Here is a 10,652-nt window from a genome sequence, read left to right on the forward strand (position 1 = left end):
CATGTGGCTCCATGTTGTGGGAGACGTTGTCATGTGGGTGGCCGTCACGCCCATGGTGGGCATGGCCATCCGGTTGAGGACGATCTTGTGGAGGACGTTCTTGTGGACGAGCATGGCGATGTATTTCTCCTCGCCTAGAGTTGGAGCGAGAGTCTTCATAACGAGCATGTGAGCGATGTGGTCGATGATGGTCTTCATGCCTTGAGGAGGAGCTTGAGGACGAACGGTGACCATGAGAGTAGTAGTCTTGCGATGAGCTTGAGGATGATGAAGTAGAGCGGTGTCGGCGATGACGACCCAAGTTGGTGATGGCGCGCTCGAGGCTATCCATGCGCCGCTCCATGTTCGCATCATTGGCCGCCATTTGACCATTCAAGTTGTCCGTAGCTTCGCGAAGGAGAGCCAAGTCTTGGTTCACAACGGAGAAGTTGTGTGCCACTTCATCATATTGCTCATCGATGCGCGTCTCGAAGAGGGTGAGTTGCTCCTTGAACTCTTGGCGTTGCGTCCATAGGTTGTGTTGAGTAGCCAACCTCTCGGTGTTGCGGAGGATCTCTCCCTCCCTTGCATCATCTCCGCTCCTATCCATGATACAAAGACAAGCACTAGGTTGTGTATGTTAGTGGAAGGAGACTACCTCGCACTCTTACCAAGGTAAGATAGTATTGAGGCAATCCACCAAGCCGAAAGCAAGATCAAGTGTATCGGGAACACACGCAAAACCACACGCAAAAGCTAGCAAATATGGTGTTAGGCGAGTGTTGTGGAAAGCCAAAAGACAAATCCAAGATCGAGTATGTTGTTAAAAGTGGGTAAGGTCCAAAAATCCAAGTGTTGATGCAAAGATCACTATAAACACGGAAAAAGGATGTGGAACACACACACGAGATAAGCGGGGTTAGTGCAACCAAAAGTGAGCGGAAAATTGTATGTACGGATGCTCGGTGTCACACTAACACAAGGAGAGGCAAAGCTTTGGTTGCAAAGGAAGAGACAACTAGATTCACACGTGACCTCTCTTCTCGTATCTCTCTTTGCTTAAAAGCTTTTTCTCTTTTGTATATGGTGGCACTTGCACTCGTTTATATCTTTGGTGGCACTTGGACACTTTGTATGTATGGGCGTATGGATGTATGGGTGTATGGATGTATGGTGCTACTCGCACTCTTTTTGTGTTTTTGGGGCTTTTTGACGCACTATGTTAGCGTTAGCCTCGCTTTTGCTATCTTGCCACACGAGTGTTTGCTTGGGTGCCTTACTCAACGCTACACACACACCTCACAATGCGGGGCCACGTGCAATGTCTCGCAACACTAGACAAGCAATGCTCAATGGGATAGATCCCAAAAGGAAGAGGGGTTACAAGGTGACAGCTGCAAGTTATACCTGCGATGTTGGTGGTGGTGGTGGTGGTGGTGGTGGAGATCGCCGGATGTCGAGGTCGAAGGAGGCGTTGCGTCGCCCGGTCGGAGGCCCGGTCGGACCGGGTTCTGGACCGGCTTGGCCGGTTGTCTGTCCGGTTGACCGGATTCTGGACCGGCTCGGCCGGTTGGTAGCCCGGTCGACCGGCTGCTCAACCGGATTTCGCCGGATTGAGCTTTCTCTCTCCTGTTCTTCACGAAAACCAAGCCAAAACGACCAAATCGAAGGGAAACGATGGAATTGGAGGCTCAAAGTTGGGGAAATAGTAGATCAAGCACAACAACTCCAAATCCACGGACCAAAACCACTCAAAACGCAACCAAATCACAGATCGGTCAAGAGGCAATTTGGGGCTATTTTTGGGGTTTTTTTTTTTTTGGAAAATTTTCTAGGGACGAAATTGGGTGGGTGGAGGGTCAAATCCGCGGAAACCAAAGGCTGCTGATACCATATGATGAGGCCTAAGACCCCGTGTGTGGCCCGATCTTGCGGATTGACCTCGAAACCAAAGGGGGAGATGGGAAAACGCGAGGAACACGAAGAACACGACGGGCACGAGGAACTCCGAGACTCACGCACGCACACCAACCCGATACACCCGATGCTTACCTCCGTGGCTCGATGGACCACGCCAATAGAATCTCCGTGGAAGAGACACGCGGTAGAATTCCCGGAGAGAGATTGGGATTGGAGAGGAAGAGCTTGGGGAAGGAGAGAGAGTAACAAGTACTAGAATCTCCTTCAACAAGATCTAAGTCAACAACCAAGGTGCCTTGATTACAGAGGGATGATACCCAAGGGAGACTAAGCTCAAAGTTAGGGTTTGAGTTCAAAACAAGTCTAAAGAGCTAAAGGGGTGCTTGGGGTGCTTATATAGTCGTACAAGGCGTCACAGGCCGAAAAGGTAAGTTTGGGCCGAAAATATAACTTAAGTCGTGCAGGCCGGTCAGGGGGCCGGTCAGACCGGGCCTGTGACCGGGCGGGCCGGTCCTGACCGGGCCTGGGACCGGGCGGCAACCGGACGAGGCTCCTGGTTCCCTGGATGTTGCCCGGATGGCACGAGCGCAAAACCCGGTTTCGACCGGGCGGCCCGGTCGGGAGGCCGGTCAAACCGGGCTGTGGACCGGGCGACCCGGTCAGGAGGCCGGTCAGACCGGATTCTGGGCTGGCCGTCCATCTTCTCTTCCTTGCGCTCTTCGGGCGACTTCCGGTCCAGCTCCATGTCCATCTTCGCGTCCAGTTGCTCCTCTCCTTCCCTTGACCTTGGCTTGTCCTCCTCTCCGTAGTCTTGATGCTCCTTGTACCTAATGACACATAGCACGTCGGCATGAGGTAGCAATCCATCCAAAGGTGTACCAAGATCAAGGGTGGTGAGGAGCGAGTTCACCTCATCATGTAGAGCCTTGGCTCGGGCTCGTGTCATCGGTCCTCTTGGGGGACTAGTTGGTCTTGATGGAGTGTCGTCGGTGAGCGGGGCTACATCAGAATTGGTGGTGTGTTGATGCAAGAGGGTCGCTCAATTGCCTATTTTTCTGAGAAATTATCTGGTGCTAAGTTGAACTATCCTATATATGATAAAGAATTGTATGCTTTAATTAGAGTTCTTGAGGTTTGGCAACATTACTTGTGGCCAAAAGAATTTATCATACATTCCGATCATGAAGCTTTGAAATATCTGAAAGCCCAATCTACTTTGCATAGGCGTCTTGCTAAGTGGGTTGAGTTCATTGAGTCTTTTCCGTACATTATTAAGCATAAGAAGGGAAAAGATAATATTGTTGCTGATGCTCTATCTAGGAAGACTATGCTATTAACCCATCTTGATGTTAAAATTCCTGGATTAGAGGTGTTATGTGATTTATATGCGACTGATCATGATTTTGCTGAACCGTACCGCTTGTGTGTTATGGGTAAAGCATGGGAAAAATATCACATACACGATGGATTCTTGTTTAGAGCTAACAAACTATGTGTTCCAGAATCGTCTGTGCGTTTGCTTTTATTGCAGGAATCTCATGCTGGAGGTTTGATGGGTCACTTTGGGCGTGAGAAGACGCTACTCATGCTCGCTGATCACTTTTATTGGCCAAAGATGAGGCGGGACGTGGACAGGTATGTGAAGAGATGCATTACTTGCAACAAGTCCAAGTCCAAGCTGAAACCTCACGGTTTGTATACTCCGTTACCGGCACCTACTACACCTTGGGAGGATATAAGTATGGATTTTGTGTTGGGTTTGCCGCGTACTAAGAGAGGCCATGATTCTATATTTGTGGTAGTGGACAGATTTTCTAAAATGTCACACTTTATTGCTCGCCACAAAAGCGACGATGGGTCGCATATTGCTAACCTGTTTTTCAGGGAGATTGTTCGACTACATGGAGTCCCGAAGACTATTGTTTCTGATCGTGATGTGAACTTCATGAGCTACTTCTGGAAGACACTTTGGGGGAAGCTGAGGACAAAGCTACTATTCAGTACTACTTGTCATCCCCAAACTGATGGTCAAACTGAGGTGGTGAATCGAACCTTGTCACAACTGTTGAGATCCATGATCAAGAAGAACCTGAAGGAGTGGGAAGAGTGTTTGCCGCATGTGGAGTTTGCTTACAACAGGGCGGTACATTCTACCACGGAGCTGTGTCCTTTTGAGGTGGTGTATGGTTTCAAACCCATTACTCCACTTGACTTGTTGCCTTTGCCCATACATGAGAGAGTTAATATGGAGGCATCCAAGAGGGCAGATTTTGTGCGTAAGATCCATGTGAAGACTAAAGAGTTGATCGAGAAGAAAGGCAAGAGCAATGCCGCAAGGATGAACAAGAAGCGCAAAGAGATGTTGTTCAAGCCTGGTGATATGGTCTGGGTACATTTTCGCAAGGATAGGTTCCCGAAGCTGCGGAAGTCTAATTTGAAGCCTCGTGGTGCTGGTCCTTACAAAGTGCTTGCCAAGATCAATGATAATGCATACTCGATAGATCTTCCAGAGGATGAGTTTGGTGTCAGTAATTCTTTCAATGTTGCTGATTTGACACCATATGACGGAGAAGACCTTGGAGCGTCGGGGTCGACGCCTTTTGAAGGGGGGAGATGATGAGGACATCCCTACCTCACTACTACCTCCGTCATTAGCAAATGAAGATGAACTCTGTCGTGAAGCTCAAGTCCAATGAAGTTCGGATTGGACCAATTACAAGAGCTCGTGCGAAGCTACTTAAACAACAGGTGAACTTGTTTCTAAACGATACCTTGATTGATGAGAACTTTATACTGCCTAAGTCCTATTACTTATGTATCATCAGGTATGAAGAGGAGACAAGCATCGCACGAGGAGAGGAGCAGGAGCATGATGGACGTGAAGATGGACGTGAAGCTGGACAAGGAGCTGGACATGAAGATATCTCATGGACGCGCGAGGGAGGAGCGGGAGGAATGCGCGAGAGGAGAAGAAGAAGTCCAGGCCGGTCCAGAACCCGGTCAGACCGGCCCCCAGACCGGCCAGCCCGGTCCCTGGCCCGGTCGACCGGCCGCCAAACCGGCCACCAACCGGAGGGAGCATATCGTACCGGACAGAAACCGGAAACCTCGCAGTTTTCCGGTTTCCGACCGGTTGACCGGACCACAGACCGGACCGCCCGGTCCACAGCCCGGTTGACCGGACCACCGACCGGACCGGCCGGTCCACAGCCCGGTCGACCGGATCCCAGACCGGACCAGTCCGAGTCTGTCTCGACCAGATCTATTCTGGGTCGGTTATTTTTGTATCTTTTCGACCAGAACTCGTCCCGGACACCTATATAAGTGCCCATAACGCCCCCATAGCTGCTTTAGACCACGTTTAAGATAAACCCTAGTTCATAGTTGTTTGCTAAGCAAAACTATTGTTCCCCAACTCTCCAATTCGTTGCGATCTGGAGTTTTATGCTACTGAAAGTTTGTGTGATCTGCTGTTCCATTGGGGATTAGAAGATTGCAATCTACCGCTTCGTGGTCGGCGGCTACGTGCGCAAGTGTGTGGAGTTGCGAATATCTTGCAGGGTTGAGAGCTGTTGCATTGGCATCAGGAATCAATCGAGAGACTTCGTCGGCGTCATACAAGTTATCGTCCTCTTCATCATCGATTTCATCTGCTGCTACCATCACGTGTTCATCACCACCCGTCGCTTACTGAGAAGATCGGGCAACCCCTTATCAGGCCAAGCGCGCGGTTTCAAGGGATGCAAAGCCGACCGACTTTGGATACAGGGCATTGCTTCTTCCTCCTACTACCCTCAAGCTCATTTGCGACGAGCGGCACCACCATTTGCTCGACATCGTCCTCAAGCAAATCCTCCAAATCCGAGTCGTCGGACAATAACGAGTCTTCCATCAATAATAGGGCACACGGCCCCAGAGCATCTACACATGCGGTTGCAAAATAACTAGCCATCTACCGGATGTACAAGCCAAATGCATCAAACGAACCAAAATTCACATACCTTCACGGCGCGATCGGTTTGGAGCGGCGTGGGCACTATATCCTGCTGCAGGTCGGGAACAGACGCGGCGGGCCAGCAGAGGTGTTTCTACCGGCCAGAATGAGGAGGCGCTACGAGACGGCCGGGATCCAAGCCGTGCGCGACGGCCCAATTTCCCTGGCGCCAACGTCTCGCAAGGGATAGAGGCCATGGCGGAGGAGATTTGTCTAGTTCCATTGCTCTGTCCGACCACTCCAGCCACCCTTCATGTTTGCAAAGGCCAAAGGGTGGTCATATTTATTGTTTCCCATGGAACTTGAAAGGTCAAATGACTTGGCTAACTGCTAACATGAGCTTCACTATATCTGTTTCCGCCCTCAGTCTGGCAAACTAAGTTCCCAAGAATCAAAAATCTATCCATTCAGGTATCAAGAATATCAGAACCTCTTTAAAACAGACAAATTATTCCAGTGCTGTACCAAACATATAGACCGGTAAATTAACAAACTTTAAGATACAAGACTCGCACTGACAAAAAATTATGAAGAAGATGGGCCGTATTAGGATCATAGTGGCTTTTGTTGCCTTGACAAGTCACGCTACATGATCAAGGCCGTCTAATCCTTCACACCACATCTGTCTGAATACGCTTGATTCCTGAATGTAACAGGCAACAACAGCTAGATCTGACAAATACACATGCGTACACAATGATCCAACTAGACAGCTGATCTTAACAAAACTGACTATACAGTTGCAGCCAGTAAGCACGGGTGAAGTTGTACTTAGCTCCTCTTCCTTCTCTTGCTCCGTTTCTTGTCACTCTCATCAGAGCTTGATTCCAACTCGGAACTAGATCCCGAATCAGAGCTTTCTCCACCTGATTCCAACTCAGATGACGCAGGCATCTGTTGCTGCATTATAAACCGGGGCATGTTCTTCAGGTACTCTCGCAGGCTCTCTGTGATACCTCCAAGACCAATGGAGGTGAAGAAATTTATGGAGAACCAAGTATTCTTGGGATGATCTCTCGGAAAGACTGACTCAAAGGAATCTTGCATGTTTGGATCGTTTAGTCTCTCATTAAGTAAGCGTATACCCAGATGCTCTGACAATTCCTGCATATAATTCAATGGTCTGATATTGTGAAGAACATATTGTCATATACTCTCTCCGTTCATTAATATGAGATGTTTTAGCTTTTAGTGGATTCATCTCTTTTGGTATGTATCTAGTCTACTCTTAGTGTAGATTCACTCATTATGATGTATATCTAGGTCACTTTGAAATGTCTAAAACACCTTATATTTGTGAACAGAGTGGGAGTACTAACAAGTGCCACATTCACAACATACCTGGAAAAGAATCTTTATAAAAATTCGGGAAGACGATGTGGTGTCTTCCTCTGTCAACCTGATGTACGCCAAAACATGCCAAGGAAGGGCGTCAGTCCCCAACAAATGTGCGAAGAACTTGGCCACATTCCTCAACTTATTTGTTTCGAGACGATGTATCATCGAATACTGTTGCACAAAGCATTTTTCAAAGTTTTCTTGAAAAACTTTATTGATCATGCAAAACCGTTGTCCTAATAAGCCATAATATCGAAGGTAAGTTCTCTCTTGACTGCAACACTCAAGAAGCATGATGTTCAGCTCCATCTGTCAAATGAAACAACACATTTAGCTTTAGGGTGAATACCATCTTTTGCAGTTTAGCAACAAGCAATTAATAGAAGACATGAATAAAATACAGGATACAAAAAAAAACTCTAGACAATAGTATTCAGAAAATAAAACAAAGGAGATCAATTTGCCTACATGTACATTCAGAAAAGGAGTTTGGCATTAAGCATATTAGTTTTGAGTTCTTGACATAAAGAAGCTTCTTCAGCATTGAATTTGTTGCTCTTGGGAATGTTACTGAGTACGACCTAGCACCAACCCACCAGTGTACAAGAGTTCTGTTTTACTTCAAAGATTTCCAGAGTCGGAGGGTGCTCTATCACTTAAGCGCCCTAAGGTGGATGCCTTAAAAACCATGTCTAGAACTTTTAAACATTTCACTGTAACCAACAAATTAAGACTCAATAAAATGAAAGGTGCCTAAACCATAGGTAGGTGATGCATTGACCACCAATGATGCATACAGTTTTCTTCGCACGTCCAGCACCAAAAGCTACCCAAATGCACGTGGAGACCATTTCGTATTTTCATAACAATTTTCCCTAATATGATCATGTATTTGAGGATCTAAACTGTCACAGCTGAAAGTAGGAACATAAAAAGTTGAAAAAAAATGAAAAAAGTTGACACATTTGCAAAAGGTAAGATCAGGTATCTAACCTAGTAATATTGTTGATTAGAAAATGCATGTATCTGAATCAGAAAGATTTGTATAGCAGCGGAAAAAAATAAAAACCACATAAACAAGGCAATCAACAAGTGACTTCCTCAGACAACTCTGAAGTCAACATTAGATACTCGTACAAAAATTAGATTAAGTACAGTACTTACCTCTTGACCAGGCTCAAGTTTAATCTTTAAAAGCTTGTGACCAGCTTCCTCAAAATCAACACTGGACATGATTGTCAAATATATGGTTCTCCGAAGGTTGATAAGATTGGTCTCAGTTTTATCTCTTATCTCCATCTGTTCTTCATCATCGTCATCATCAGATTCTTCTTCATTCTCGTCATGAGAAGCATCATCAGACCCTTCTTCATCTTCCTCCATTTCATCTCCGAGGATACTTTTCTTTAGGCTCTCATAAGCCTTTTCATCTTCAACGAAGTTTGGGTTTACTCTGAAAACATCTGCAGGTTGAAAAAATTCAGCGGTAAGTCTCTTCACTCATGTCATGAAACTAAACCATGCCCTTGAAGGAAGCAAAAAAAACTTACTTAGGTTAGTCTCAGGGTCTAGCACAGTTTCAAAGGACATATCATGAGTACATTGGTCCTCCAGCTCAACAAGATCCAGTTCTGGACGGATGGCCGGGAAACCCTTTAGAAAGGCAAGGAAACCATATATAATCATAATTTGTTATGTGCATAAAAGGCACCAGCTAGGACAACTATGAATTTACCTGAAATTTAGCCTTTCTAATAGCAAAAAGGCCTTCAATGAGAAACTGCACACGCTTGTCTATTTCACCTTCATGAAGAATGCCTCGAAACCTTTCAAACATAGCTGCATAAATCAAGTGAGGGGTGAGAAACCATTGAGAACTAAAACAAATAAAGGTGGAAACTACTAATACAAAGCATCAAAGAGATAAAAAAAAATTATATCACCACCAATTTAAGATGGATTTTGAAACAATTCAATTACAAGAAATATGGAAAATATATCGTTTCAAGGAATTTAAATTGTATTCATTAATAAAACATTAATATTAAGATTCAATAATTTAGTTTTAATAGATAAATTTCACATGTACTACCAGGACAATAGAAAAATGTGGCACGCTCCCAGAGCACTGCACTCTAGTCTCACTTCGTCCATCATATTCTTTTTCCATTTAATTAAGGTTGAAACTTATAAGCATTAAGGGCATTTGGCTAATTATATGATGTTAGCCCGAATGTAATCTTGTCATCATGCATGCTTGTCATGGTGTGACCTGCCACATAGGTTGTGTGCAGGCGTGTGAATAGCACACATAGGTTGTGTGCTTGCTGTGTGTGAACAAGGCACATGAGTTGTGTCATGTGCGAGTGAACAATGCACATAGGTTGTAGCCTGAATAGATAGGCATGTATGCGGTTCTAGAAGTATCCAGGGCATGTAGGGAGAACTCTAGAATTGGTGCACATAGGTTGTGTAGGCATGTCTAGAAGTATCCAAGGTATGTAGGGAGAACTCTCGAATTAGGAATGTTCTAGAGTAAGATATTTAGGAGTAGAATGAAATATCTAGACTTTGTAGAGTACTCTAGAAGTATGGCGTACGGTTTGGATTGTGCCACATGGCAACAATCTAAAGGGTCATGTACAACAGTACAAGTATAAATAGGGGTACCACCCCTTCCATGTAAGAAGGCAACAGAGCATAGGTTGCTCTCCTAGCATAGGTTGCTGCACTAAGCATGGGGTCCTAGCATAGGTTGTTGGGGCCACATGGGTTGCTATCCTAGCATAGGTTGCTGGGGCAACATGGGTTGCTCTCCTAGCATAGATTGCTGGGGTAAGCATGGAGTTCGAGCATAGGTTGCTCCCCTAGCATATGTTGCTAAGTTTGTAGGCATTCGTTGCCACGTTGCTACAAAAGCTAATAGAAGAAGAAGGCATCCGTTGCCTGAAACTACTGTGTATTCTCCTTTGTAGTGCTAGTGACCAAGGGAGTAAATTTGGTTTGTGTTGGGTTGTGTGTGTGTGTTCTTATTTGGATCTTGTGTTCTTCATCCTCTTCCCCCTCATTCATCCACTCACTTGGTCAAATTCGTGGGATCTGGGCACATCCTAGCCCTTAGGCCACATCAAATGGTATCAGCAGCCCTTGGTTAGCCCGGATTTGACCCCCATCCACCCAAATTCGCCCCAAAAATTTTCTCCAAAAAATCCCCAAAAGATAGCCCTAAATTGCCTTTGGTCAGATCTGGATTTTGTTGCGTTTTGAGTGGTTTTGATCCATGGATTTCGTGTTCCTATGGTAGATCTACATCTCCACCAAATTTCACTGTCAAATTACTTCTATTTCTCCGCGAATCGACGATTTTTCGGCCCAATTTCCGCTGCAGTTCATCGTGTTCGTCCAGTTCGTGTTCGACCGG

At 45.9% G+C, this 10,652-nt stretch overlaps 1 protein-coding gene across 1 annotated transcript; it reads right to left on the reverse strand.

Moving 5' to 3' along the window:
- Positions 1-6,279: 6,279 nt before the first annotated feature.
- LOC124680316 (pre-mRNA-splicing factor CWC22 homolog) lies at positions 6,280-9,068 on the reverse strand. The gene is made up of 5 exons (XM_047215387.1): positions 8,967-9,068; positions 8,782-8,884; positions 8,396-8,694; positions 7,235-7,540; positions 6,280-6,997 (listed from the first exon to the last, which is right to left on the reverse strand). The coding sequence occupies exons 1-5, from the start codon at positions 9,066-9,068 to the stop codon at positions 6,665-6,667; spliced, it is 1,143 nt and encodes a 380-aa protein (XP_047071343.1). The 3' UTR covers positions 6,280-6,664.
- Between the last annotated feature and the right edge of the window lie 1,584 nt (positions 9,069-10,652).

Source organism: Lolium rigidum, unplaced genomic scaffold (genome assembly GCF_022539505.1).
Source record: "Lolium rigidum isolate FL_2022 unplaced genomic scaffold, APGP_CSIRO_Lrig_0.1 contig_12446_1, whole genome shotgun sequence".
Taxonomy (NCBI): Eukaryota; Viridiplantae; Streptophyta; class Magnoliopsida; order Poales; family Poaceae; genus Lolium; species Lolium rigidum.